General features: G+C 37.5%; 1 protein-coding gene across 2 annotated transcripts in view; it reads left to right on the top strand.

The window, feature by feature from the left end:
- The window catches only part of HMGCS1 (3-hydroxy-3-methylglutaryl-CoA synthase 1), a 28,868-nt gene extending 21,209 nt beyond the window's left edge, over window positions 1–7,659 (top strand). For both annotated transcript variants that reach the window (XM_015817119.1, XM_015817118.2), the window contains exons 5-10: window positions 153–321; window positions 1,238–1,408; window positions 2,425–2,531; window positions 3,638–3,763; window positions 4,761–4,921; window positions 6,008–7,659. In XM_015817119.1, the coding sequence (XP_015672605.1) occupies window positions 153–321; window positions 1,238–1,408; window positions 2,425–2,531; window positions 3,638–3,763; window positions 4,761–4,921; window positions 6,008–6,100 (827 nt within the window). In that variant the 3' untranslated portion in view covers window positions 6,101–7,659. The remainder of the gene's footprint in view (window positions 1–152; window positions 322–1,237; window positions 1,409–2,424; window positions 2,532–3,637; window positions 3,764–4,760; window positions 4,922–6,007) is intronic.
- Window positions 7,660–13,542: the final 5,883 nt, after the last annotated feature.

Here is a 13,542-nt window from a genome sequence, read left to right as displayed (position 1 = left end):
TTAGAATAACTGATATATTTACATTCCAGTCCCATGTTTGCTTAAATGGAAATAAGCTTTGTTTTTCAATGGCATACATGGGATTTGCAATTTTAGGCAGGTCATTTCTAGAATGCCATTGTTTTTCTTGTTTTTCTTTTTAATTTTTTCAGAGGGAATTGACAAAGACTTCACCCTGAATGATTTTGGCTTCATAATCTTCCATTCTCCATATTGCAAACTTGTTCAGAAATCTGTAGCCCGCCTGCTGCTAAATGACTTTCTTAAAGACCCAACGCCCTCGAAAGAAAATGACATTTACAGTGGCCTGGAAGCATTTAGGTAAACTATCCCAATACAAGAGACACCTCAAAAGCAAGATTTGGCATATATTTTTAACACTATTTAATGGCAATATATAATTGAGGCCTACAGAGTTATGTGTCTCCCAAATGTTTTATTCTTCATTGGTTAAAGATAAATTGTACTAAGCCTCCTGCCAGATGGCTCAAATAATGGGTTGTGTCCAACAATGTTTACCTACTAAAGGAAGAGCATGGGCTGATTTTTATGGACTTGCTTATGCATAAGGGATGGGATATGGAATAAAGAGATACCTGTTTAACTTTATAGAAGGCGAAGTGTGATTATGTTTGTTTGCACTTGTTTTGTTAAAGGTTGGAAGTTACTTATGTATTTGTTTTCTTTTTATATTTTTTTTCTTTCATTCTTTTTTCTTCCACTTTTTATTCTTTACATATTCTTTTCTTTACTATTTAGCATGCATTAGTTTTTACTATTGTAAATAAAATTCTTAATAAAATTATATACAAAAAAGGAAAGAGCATATAGCAGAAAGGATTATCCCTCCTTTATATGCCATCCTAACACATGCCTGAGGTCTGTAGAGTGCCCAGTGACCCTCAGTGACACAACTAGGGGCATATAAAGAAAATGTAGGGAAGAAGAAGGTGAGAGAAAGCTTCTTTGCACAACTCAAGATGATAGCTGGATTGTAGCATAAAAGTAAATAGTTTTTCAGAAATATTTTCTAAATTCAGTGAAATTTATATCCTAGTAAGTGAACTTAGATGGTGAAGCCTTAGGATTGTTCCTTATATATCAGCATAATCCAATATGTAAATCCTTTGCTTCTAGATAAGACGTCTTCCAAATCACTAATCCCAAATCCTCCAATCAAACAGCAGGAAGAAAAAGGCCTCTATGTATTTATTCTACATATTTATCTTATTTTCAGAGATATAAAACTGGAAGACACCTACTTTGACAGAGATGTGGAAAAAGCTTTTATGAAGGCTAGCTCTGAAATCTTCAGCCAAAAAACAAAGGCTTCTTTGCTCGTCTCCAATCAAAACGGAAATATGTATACACCATCTGTTTATGGCTGTCTTGCTTCTCTGTTAGCCCAGTATGTATGATGGGAATATGTTTGAGATGTATTGAAATGATTTGATGATTCAGATAGCATATTCCTAGAGGCCAGGTTTAATTTGTCAAGAAACAGACAAATCCACAAGGTGTTAATGGTATTTTTTATTGTAAATTCCGGAATATTTTTTCCAGAAACAGTTTAGGAATGAAACTGAAAATGTTGATAATTTACACAGCATTAATGTACTGTTTCAAAAAAACCATACATTTCTAAAAAAAATGTTTTCTGTTACACTTTGTGGATTTTGTAAAGAATAAAAATGGGTAGGAAAACAACTGTGAATACTTGAGGAGAAGCAGCAAAGAAGAAAAATGTGAAGAAAAATGCATGTATCTTTAAACAGCAAGGATGCCTGTTTTCTTTTTATACAGATGTAATATTTGATTTTACAGGGACATCCAGTGACCCTCTCCTGTAAATGTATTTAAAGAGAGGAAGAAGAAAACAATAGGGTATATGTGAGAGAGAATACTAATAATTACCATGTTTCCCTGAAAATAAGACCAGGTCTTATATTAGTTTTTGCTCCAAAAGATGCAATTAGGGCTTATTTTCCTGTTAGGTATTATTTTGGGGGGAATACGTTACTAAATGTGTCCGTCTTGCTGACAATTTTAATGGGCTTATTTTTGGGGTAGGGCTTATATTACGAGTATCATGAAAAATCATGCTAGGGCTTATTTTCTGGTTGAGTTTTATTTTTGGGAAAACACGATACACCTCAAGATGGGACACATATATTTCTGTTTTAAAATTTTCATACTGTACATGAAATGGAACAAAAGACAATAAGAATGGACTTAGCTTTTTCCCAAGAGCAATTAGGAAAATGAGAAAAAAAGGGACAATGCTAAGTTTCCTAAATTTCATTTATTTAATAGTAAATATTGGCTGGAACAAGCCAATTAGATTTTCTAGACAAATAACCATGAGATGCTTTGCTTCACCTTCTTTAAACTTTTTGCTAACTACTTGACTCCTACGACATGCAGGTATTCTCCACAGCAACTGGCAGGACAAAGGATTGGAGTTTTCTCATATGGTTCTGGTTTTGCTGCTACCCTCTACTCCATCAAGGTTACCCAAGATGCAACCCCAGGTGAGGAAAGCCATTTTGTGAATGTGTGCGCACATGCACGCATGCACGCACAATAGGATGTGGCCAATTTTGAATTTCTATTGGGTGTAAATGCTAGTAGTTTGTGATGCTTTGACTCTGTGCAAGCATACAATTCAACATATTTAGAATCCTGAGTTTAAAGATTTTTAAAGGGTATATAGCACATGTGATTGAGATATGAATATGTATGCATGCTGTTGCTTCCTGAGAAAACTTTGAAAGACAAAAGTTGCTCATCACAGATAGAAAGGTGAACTCAAGTTAGGGAAATACCATTCCTTAACAGCTATTAAGTACTGGTTATATTTTGACTTTTAAGTGCTGTGATTAGGTCATATTTTTGACTCTAAATCCACTACTTACCTCCAAGTCTTCTCTACAACAGACTCCCCTCCACTTTGCGTTCTTTAGGTATCTTCAACTCACATCATTCTTAATGTTATAGGAATTCAACCATTCAGGAGGGCAATAGATTGAGAAGAGACTCCCGTGTATAATGAAAATCTCTTTTGTACAAAACATTAAAACTGAAGGAAGCTACTTCTATGGTCTACTATAACTTTCTCTGAAGCAAATTGTTTAGAAGGTCTGGGCAGCGTTTCAGGTTAGATTCCAAAGAGATAGTTTGGCTTGCACCAGAATGCAAATGTAGAATAACTTGTGGCTTCTTAAAACAACTACTGTATATTGATGCAGTTGCTTTAAGGAGTTGCAAATAGATCTTGCATTCCTGGTCTCACATGCTCTGAAATATATTTTGGATACTAATCTGTAGCATTGTCCAGCCCTATTGCATAGATTTAAAATTTAGTAGAATTTAGCTGTGATGATGAGTCCTGTTACAATGTGGGATATAATTGTTTATGCTGGCATGAATGTCAGGAAAATTTAAGATGTGAGCTTCTGCTTTACTAGACTCTTCGAGTTAATGCCATTAAAAAGGGCCACAAGAATCCCCTTCTGGGGTATCTATAGGAAATCAAAGGGTTGTTTTACTAGCTTTATTCTTGCATTTCCAAGTTTTAGCTGTTTGTGTATTATAATAATGTTTCCAACAAAGCTTAACTTACTCCTTTATACTATAGGCTCTTCTCTGGATAAAATAATAGCAAGCCTGACTGATTTGAAAGCAAGGCTTGATTCAAGGAAATGTATCTCACCAGAAGTATTTGCAGAAAACATGATGCTGAGAGAAAAAACTCACCACTTAGGTGAGTGGTAGAGAATCTATGATATATTTGATCTTGATTTAGTCACAGTTGGTGTATACTCATGGAAATGAATAGGACCTATATTAGTCAAATTTGGTGAGTTTGTTGTTTTCTATTAAATCCATCTTTTCTAAGAAGACACTATGGATGATATACATTAAAATTTAAAACTACAGAGCCATAAAAATATTGATGGCTATTTTAAAAAAAATAATGACATGAATCTATATCTTTTCCAATTATTAGGAAACTTTCCATTCAACTGGGTTACAGATATGTGGAAAAGTTAGGTCATATCTAGGAAATGAAACCATCCCATTTGTGATTAACAAGGATTTGCCCTTAAGCCCTACTTCCATCTCCTTTTAACTTCTGAGCTGAATTATCTGAGTAACATATTTTGTTACTCAGATAATAAACCTAAATGTATAAGCATAAAATGTATTACAGTTCCTACTGAAGGAGATTTGCTAATCATTGGGAAGGTTATTCACAGATTAGGATCAATAGCTTTAAAAAATTATATTAATTGTATAACAAACTTTATTCAGAGTAATGAGTCATCTGAAAAGGTGCTAATCACTACAGAATAATAATAATAATAATAATAATAATAATAATAATAATAATAATAATAATAATAATAATAATAATAGTAAAGTTGGAAGGGACCTTGAAGGTCATCTAGTCCAACCCCCTGCTCAGGCAGGAAACCCTATACCATTTCGGACAAATGGCTGTCCAGTCTCTTCTTAAAAACTTCTAGTGTTGGCGCATTCACCGCTTCTGGAGGCAGGTTGTTCCGCTGGTTAATTGTTCTCACTGTCAGGAAGTTTCTCCTTAGTTCTAGATTGCTTCTCTCCTTGATTAGTTTCCACCCGTTGCTTCTTGTCCTGCCTCCAGGCGCTTTGGAAAATAGCTAATATCTAGTATGCTAATATCTGGGATAAAATGCCTATTTAGAAATTCTGCCTCCCCACCCTTATTTTTTTTACAGCAAACTATATCCCCCAGTGTTCAGTGGATGACCTTTTTGAGGGAACATGGTACTTAGTACGAGTGGATGAAAAGCACAGAAGGACATATGCCCACCGTCCCATGCTGGGTGACAAACCTCTGGAAGCAGGAGTGGAAGTTCATCTGAACCTGGCTGGCGAGGTAACTGCAGTCATATAATCTCCCTCCCTCCCTTATATTCAAGGGCAGGGGCACATATCGATTGGGTTTAAGACTGCATAATTGCAAATCCCCTTCCCCTTCTGTTTAACTATGACTTTGCTAAAGTTGGAGTCGTAGCCAAATAGAAATTCTGCTTAAATGCAAACCTGTATGCCCTAAATACTATCAATGTTAGTGCTGACCAATCTGGGACTCAAAGGGTATTCTTTTGGAAGAAGTGCAGCAAGGGCAGCAATCTGCTTGCTTTCTCTTCGATCTCATTTCTCTGCTAATGTGCGTGCTGGTTGATTCACTTTCTCTTTGGTATTTCTATTTCTTGCAAAATAAATAGATGTGCAACAAGCACATGTAACAAAGTACATCTATGCTTGTTATTCTTGAAAATCACAGTCTTAAATCCTATTAAATCATGTCTATTCTCACTTTTTTGAGCTAATGTAAAAGAGAGTCTTCTCTCACATATACACAGTTCAGTTTTTGTGGCTCTGTATATTGTCCAAAAATTAGAAATTGGGCTTTCATTAAATTTGGAACATGATAGTCAAAATTAATTGTTTCCATTCTCCCAATTTTAAAGCATGCCCAGTTATTTCATGCTATCGCTATTCAAACTTATCCAATTTTTATCTAATTGTAATTTATTGTCACCAATGTCCTTTAACTCGGGCACGGGATTTTTGGCATTCATTGTTCAATTATTCAGATGAGAACAAATCGCCAACCCCAACATGTGGTGAACTCTGATCTGTTCTCTCCCAAGTGCTTCAGTCAGGAGAAGTGAAACTGCCACTTGGTTATGCATTATAGAGAGTTGTCTATGCCAACATTTTTCAACTTTGGCAACTCAAAGATGCATGGACTTCAACTCCCAGAATTCCATCATCAGCCTGAACAGTGTTTACTACTATGTACATCAAGTGTTTACAACCATGTATTTAGTACTATGCTACTGTTTCCTTGTGTGTCATTAGGTTTTCTCATTTTATTTTGAAACATACATTTAAAATAACTGTTGACTTTGTTTTTTGATGGGTTCTAATCTGTGGCTTCTTTCCCCTTTCCTAGCATATTCCCAGCCCTGCCAAGAAAGTACCACGAATTCCTGCAAAAATGGACACTGAAGCAGTTGCTGTTACCCTTTCTAATGGGGAGCATTGAGACACCTCTGTGAGGTGGAAGCTGATTAGATACGGGGAACATGGGGACATACATGGGATTAACCTGTTATAATCCACACTCAGCTGTACAGTACTGCTTAACTGGGGCATGAAAAATGCTAAGCTTGATGCTCTGTTGTCTGATGCGGTTTGTTGATGTATGTAGTTTAATAACACTAAAGTTCTTGTGCTTCTTGGAACTGAAATTACCAAGGGCTCTTTGTGAAAACAGTTTTTATTAAAAAATAGTCATGATTCAGGAGTAGGTTATGTAATTTCAGTTGTCCTTCTCCTCCTACCTTTTTTGACTTAAGATCTATATAACATTTTCTAAAACTAGTTTCCAGAGAAGAAGCCAGATTTGTTATAAAAGCCATCATTGAAATCAGTTATTGTGATTTAAAGCCTTTCATATCTCCATTTGATCTTTAGTGTTAGGGTCCCATGTGCCTTAACAATAAAAATGCCCCAAATCGTAAATATGACTCTGATTCCACTTTTCAAAATTCCCCACATTGAGGTCAATCCAACTTATTTGTTCTTCAAGGTGCTAATAATTGAATACAGATTATTTTCAGTTATTTCTATCCTATACAGAAAGCTGCAGGCATGCAGCTATTGCTAACATGGCTTCCAGTTGTATGTGTATGTGTGTGTGTTTACACTTTTGTAAACACTTGCTTCCCTTCTCCCAAATGTTTCTGTTCTGAGCAGATTTTCTTCACTGAAAGTACTGTCTGAATGGTAGACATTTAGTTCGGAAATAGATGCAAAATGAATTTCTTGGAAACTCTTCCTTGTAATCTTTTATAAAGGTTACTCAAGAGTAGGGACAGATGTTCAACCCAAGAACAACGATCCTGGACATTTTGTGCTGTTTTAGGGATGTATTGAAAGTTTTTCGGCAAGAATATCTGTAGCTTTACACTTGTGTAAGTTGTTTGATATTTCAAGCTTATTTAACATTCAGTTTCACCTCTGAAGGCATACCCAAAGACTGCAGTCTCAAGCACTTAACAGCAGACATGCATCTTTTGAAGACAACTCGCCAGATATGCATCCAGCTTGCTAGATGTGGCTCCTATGTTCATTGCCAGTCTTGGACAATAAAAACCAAGAGCATTAGTCAAGGAAAATAGATTGCAGGCTGCTTTCGCCTGTGGGTTCTCCTTAAGCATAATCCAATGATTTTTGTAGCTCTCCATCACACAGTGTTTGAACCTTTGCAAATAGAGGCTTCACTGAGGGGATCCATTTGCCTTTTAGGTAGCCCTGGATGAATTGGAACTTAAGAGAGAAAAAAGCTTCCTGGCTTGTAGAATATAATGCATTTACATTGAAGTTTCTGTCTGTTTTTGGTTTCCTTTTCCTTTAAAATAGTTCAAAAAGCATTGTCTAATAAAACTTGGAGAACTAATATAGATTATGCAAACATCACAAGATGCATGGTTCTGGTATTACATAGCTTTTCTCTTTTTTAAAGTGACAAAAGTTTGGCAATCTCTACATCTGTATATCCTTTGACTTAACATTAACTGATTAAACTGGTGGCCTAAGTGCTGTGGGATTCATTTTTATGTCAGAAATGTATCCAGTCCATTGCAGGCAATGGATGGGCTGAGAACTGTAGCACAAAATTAACCTTTATGAACCTCACAAACCATGAGGCAAATGCCTAGTAAAAATAAATGTTAAACCCTTTGAATCTTTTGTGTCAGTGAAGTTATGCTTTGTATTGCATGAACCTGTCAACAAGGAATTAGGCGTTTCAAAAGACAGATCTAATTAAGCAGCTAAGTCATCCATGTTTGCACTGGGTGCTATAGTGCTTTAAAAATTAGCCTAGTTCTATGGATATGCTTTCTTGGATCATGGTCCATGTATGAGATGCATGGCGTACATGAGGCATGTAAAAATAAAATTATCTTTGAGGTACTGCAAAATTCTGGGTTTTGTTGCAAAAGACTCAACATGGCTATTGCCCTCAAGCTATTATTGTACATTCAAATTATATACTATATGCTTTGGAATCAGAGCAAGTTTTGGCATGTCCTCTTCTGCATAATCATTTTAGAGAGGATGATTCAACAAATGGATTTGGAAATTCAGTTGGGAGGCTAAATCAGCTTGTGTTGTTGTTAGTTGCGAAGTCATGTCCGACCCATCGCGACCCCATGGACCACGTTCCTCCAGGCCTTTCTGTCCTCTACCATCTTCTGGAGTCCATTTAAGCTCACGCCTACTGCTTCAGTGACTCCATCCAGCCACCTCATTCTCTGTCGTCCCATTCTTCTATTGCCCTCAAATCTTTCCCAGCATTAGGCTCTTCTCCAGTGAGTCCTTCCTTCTCATTAAGTGGCCAAAGTACTTGAGTTTCAACTTCAGGATCTGGTCTTCTAAAGAGCAGTCAAGGTTGATCTCCTCTAGGACTGACCGGTTTGATCGCCTTGCAGTCCAGGGGACTCGCAGGAGTCTTCTCCAGCACAATAGTTCAAAGGCCTCAATTCTTTTGCACTCAGCCTTTCTTATGGTCCAACTTTCACAGCCATACATTGCAACTGGGAAAACCATGGCCTTGACTATACGTACTTTTGTTGGCAGGATGATGTCTCTGCTTTTTAGTATGCTGTCTAGATTTGCCATAGCTTTCCTCCCCAGGAGCAAGCGTCTTTTAATTTCTTAAAAGCTGTAGTCCCCATCTGTGGTGATCTTGGAACCAAGGAAGATAAAATCTGTCACTACCTCCATTTCTTCCCCATCTATTTGCCAGGAATTGAGAGGGCCGGATGCCATGATCTTGATTTTCTTAATGTTGAGTTTCAAGCCAACTTTTGCACTCTCCTCCTTCACCCGCATCTTTAGTTCCTCTTCACTTTCTGCCATTAGAGTGGTATCATCTGCATATCTTAGGTTGTTGATATTTCTCCCGGCAATCTTAATTCCAACTTTTGATTCATCTAGCCCTGCCTTTCTCATGATGTGCTCTGCATATAAATTAAATAGGCAGGGCGACAGAATACAGCCTTGCCGGACTCCTTTCCCAATTTTGAACCAATCAGTAGTTCCGTGTCCAGTTCTCACTGTTGCTTCTTGACCCGCATATAGGTTTCTCAAGAGACAAATAAGATGGTCTGGTACGCCCATCTCTTTAAGAACTTGCCACAATTTGTTGTGATCCACACAATCAAAGGCTTTAGCATAGTCAATGAAGCAGAAGTAGATGTTTTTCTAGAACTCCCTAGCTTTTTCCATGATCCAGCGTATGTTGGCAGTTTGATCTCTAGTTCCTCTGCCTCTTCGAAATCCTGCCCGTACTTCTGGAAGTTCTTGATCCACATACTGCTGGAGTCTAGTTTGTAGGATTTTAAGCATAACCCTACTTGCATGTGAAATGAGTGCAATGGTGCTATAATTTGAACATTCTTTGGCATTGCCTTTAGCTTTTCTTAACTTTGTGATGGCGTATCAAGATAACTTGAAGTTGGCTTTTGATCTCTAAGGACAGGAAAGGAGGCACAGATATGAATGGGCAGTCTTCTGATAGGCGCCAAACAACTTTCTGTCTTAAGTAAACATGTGAAGGTGTAGAAAAAAAATGGGGAGAAAATTAGAACTCTCTTTTTATCTTATTTTGATGGGCAAAAAAATGTTTCTTCTGATTTTTTTAAATTTGATATTTTTTTAATCCTTTCCATGCTTTCCTATTTCAACTGTGTTGTAATACAATTCCTTACCTGAAGGAAAATGTTAACATGAGGAAGTTGCCTTTCAGATAACATGCTTCTGTTCTTAATCAGAAACATTTTGAATATTTGTGGTCCATTCTCATTTGTAATATCGAGAGTGCCAGCACAGTAGTATGGTGAGAATAAATGGATCAGAGTCATAGAACTGGAAAGGACCACAAGGATCATCCAGTCCAACCTTCTGCCAACCTGTGTGGCAAACCGTGATATGAACTATCCATGGGAAATGGCTGTACAGCATCTTAAAAACTCCCCAAAATGGAGACCATACAACCTTCATAAGATCATACATCTTACTAAGTCATAATGTAGTTTGTGTGCTTGTTTGTGGCTTTGCTGAGTATGAACTCAGCACTGCATTATGCAATATGTTTATGGTATAATGTGTGCATTCAGCTGTGACTTATTCAACGAACAGTGAGTTAGTATGATTTGTGAACTACAAGAATGGAGTGAGCAATAGAGAAATTTATGGGAAAGGCAACATCCATATACGATTTAGATTTAACATAAAACATGGATATTAAACATAACTGCTTTGTAGATTCCACTCCCATTGAAGTTGGGATCATAAACCTGTAAACATCAAGTACTCAGAGCAATCTAAATAGTATCCTGTCAAAAGTGGATTCAGCTAACCCTGGAGAAAACATCAAACAGCTAGAGCATCTGTAACTAGCTTTCTCTTGACTTCCTAGATAGTCTTCACGTCTAGAGATCTAGCTACCTAAGTCAGTGGGTTTTAAAGACTTTTTCTACCATTGCTATTTGATGATTGAATGACAAATTTACATGGAAAAATACTTTATTTTCATGAGAATTATGGTGCTTGAGTTTAAAAACCAAACTGATGTGTTGTTTCAGAGTTTGTACTGAAGGGCATATATAGTAAACAGTTAATGTAGCTTCTCATTCAGAAAAACAACATAGACTAATCTTTTTTTTTAAAAAAAGTGGGATGGAGATATCAAAGAAAATATCAGAAGTCCTGGCACAGGACTTCAACAAGAAGAGCAACAAAGATGATCAGGGGACTAGAGGCTAAAACATAAAAAACAGTTGTTGGAATTGGGTATGCCTAGTTTAATGAAGAGAAGGACGAGGGTTGACATGATAGCAGTATTCCAATATCTCAGGGATTGCCACAAAGAAGAGGGAGCCAAGCTATTCTCCAAAGCACCTCAAGGCAGTACAAGAAGCAACGGATGGAAACTAACCAAAGAGAGAAGCAACCTAGAACTAAGGAGAAATTTCCTGCAGAACAATTAATCAGTGGAACCAACCTGCCTCCAGAAGCTGTGAATGCTCCAACACTAAGTTTTTTAAAAAAGACTGATCAGCCATTTGTTTGAAATGGTATAGGGTTTCCTGCCTGAGCAGGGGGTTGGACTAAAAGACCTCCAAGGTGCCTTCCAACTACTACTACTACTACTACTACTACTACTACTACTACTACTACTACTTTTCTTCTTCTTATTATTATTATTATTATTATCATCATCATCATCATCAAAATATTTTAATCCTGTTTTGTTTCATTCATGTCAGGCTCCCCAGATAGAATGACTAGAAAAATGTGATGTTCAACTTGGTCCCAGATTGCTAACTTTACAAGTGCTTCCTCTTTTGGATATCTACATGTTGTAGGATAGGATTGGTACACTGCTAGTATTCCAGCTTGCTTCACTGAACCCTCTCTTGGTCTAGTATAGGGGTAGGCAACCTTGGCTCTTTTATGACTCGTGGACTTCAACTCCCAGAATTCCTGAGTCAGCACAGCTGGCTCAGGAATTCTGGGAGTTGAAGTCCACGAGTCATAAAAGAGCCAAGGTTGCCTACCTCTGGTCTAGTAGGCCACTCTGAAAGTGGAAGTCTATATATCTTAAAGTTGCCAAGGTTGAGAAATATCACTCTACACCTATAAACAATGTCCTGAGTGATGGCAATCAAGTTGCTATTTCACAACTACATATCCCCGTTAGAAACAGCAATGCTTTGCTTTCTCCATTGGAAGTGTCAAAGACGTGAGCCAGGCCATGAGTTAGTCTGTGCATGCGACACTGCAGACTTCGACATTGACAGTAGTTGCTAGTTGCAATTTGTTCCTGTTTCTGGAGCTGCCGTGGGTTTGCAATATGTGGCCCTTAACAATCATTCCCATTAAAATATAAGTCTTTCATATAATTGAAGCTCATTTCTCCATTCTCTTATATCTGATATAGTCACAGTGACTACTTCTTGCCCTCTAAGTAGTCTCATGATTGCAGTTTTACAGGAGGAAAAAATTGCATGGCAAAGTATTGACACATACACACACACACACACACGCAATTTATCAAACAAATCCACAGATAATGATGTATTTAAAAATCGTGCAATCACCTAACCCAGTTCCTAAAGCAGCATTTGACAACCAATAATATCGGAATCCAGAAAGGGCTCAAAAGAAAGGCAAGCCCAAAGCAATGCCATTGGTCTCCAACTGTGTTAAGGCAAAGCAGCTTGAGCCTCTGCTGCAGTTAGGGGGGTCTGGAGCAATCCTCAACAGGATTGGGCTTAGAAGACCCTTTCTGCAAAGACTTTGAGATAGTAAGCTTTGTCTCACTATTAGGGTGTACAGGTAGTCCTCAGCATACGACATTTGGGATCAGAATTTCCAATGCTAAGCAAGGAGGTTGTTAAATGAGTTATGCCTGATTTTATGACATTTTTTTGCCACAATTACTGCAGCTGTTCAGTGAATCGTATGGTTGTTGAGCTGAACTGGCTTCTCCCATTGACTTTGCTTTGTCAAAAGCAGTCTGGGAAAGTCACAAACGGCGATCACATAACCCAAGGAGGCTGCAATGTCATAAATACATACTGGCTGCCCAATGTTCCACTTTTGATGATGTGACTGTGAGGATGCTGCAATTATCGTAAGGGCAAAGAGCAGTCATAAATCACGTTTTTTCAGTGCCATTGCAACTTTGAATGGTCACTAAGCAAATGGCTGTAAATTGAGGACTACTTACAATGTTATTGTTAGGGCTTATGCAAAATAGTGCTTCAATTTCTATTAGTTGTCATTCATTATCTGGATGTATGTATGAAGCGTATGTTAAGGAAAGACTTGTCCCACCATGACAAACAGGATTTCAGCTCCCAACTAGCTTTTCTTTTGAGACAGTTTGGAGTAATAGTTAAGGTGGTATATAGTTGTATAGTTCTCGTCCTGCCTTAGGCATGAAAGCTGCTGGCTGGGTGACTTTGGGGCAGTCTCTCAGTCCAATCCACCTCACAGGGTTATTGTAGAAGGAGAATGATATGTTTGTTGCCATGAATTACTTATAAAAGTAATAAACTGGAAATAACAAAAATTTATTTTACAATTATAGCAGTTGGTCAACAGTGATATTAATAAAAGAATGCTTGTAAACAGACATGTCAGAAAAAGTGACTTTTTTAAATGACTGGTTTGTTTCTTTGGCAGTGTGATAAGACATTAAAAGTTGAGAATCACCATCCTAGGTTAATAAATGTGGTGGGAGGAGAGCAAATGTGTTTATTTGGGACATTATCCAATTGACGCCTGCGTCTACCACAACCAACTCAATATAATTCTGTGCAGCAGTGTCCTCCAAAAACGGAGTTTCATCTTCTCCTCAGATTTGAAGTCTGGGGGGGGGGGGGAAACCCTACAAAAGGAATTAAATCA

Source organism: Protobothrops mucrosquamatus, unplaced genomic scaffold (genome assembly GCF_001527695.2).
Source record: "Protobothrops mucrosquamatus isolate PMUCROS unplaced genomic scaffold, P.Mucros_1.0 scaffold554, whole genome shotgun sequence".
In the NCBI taxonomy this organism is placed as follows: Eukaryota; Metazoa; Chordata; class Lepidosauria; order Squamata; family Viperidae; genus Protobothrops; species Protobothrops mucrosquamatus.
Note: the sequence above shows the minus strand (reverse complement) of the source record. Positions and strands in the feature narration are given on the sequence as shown.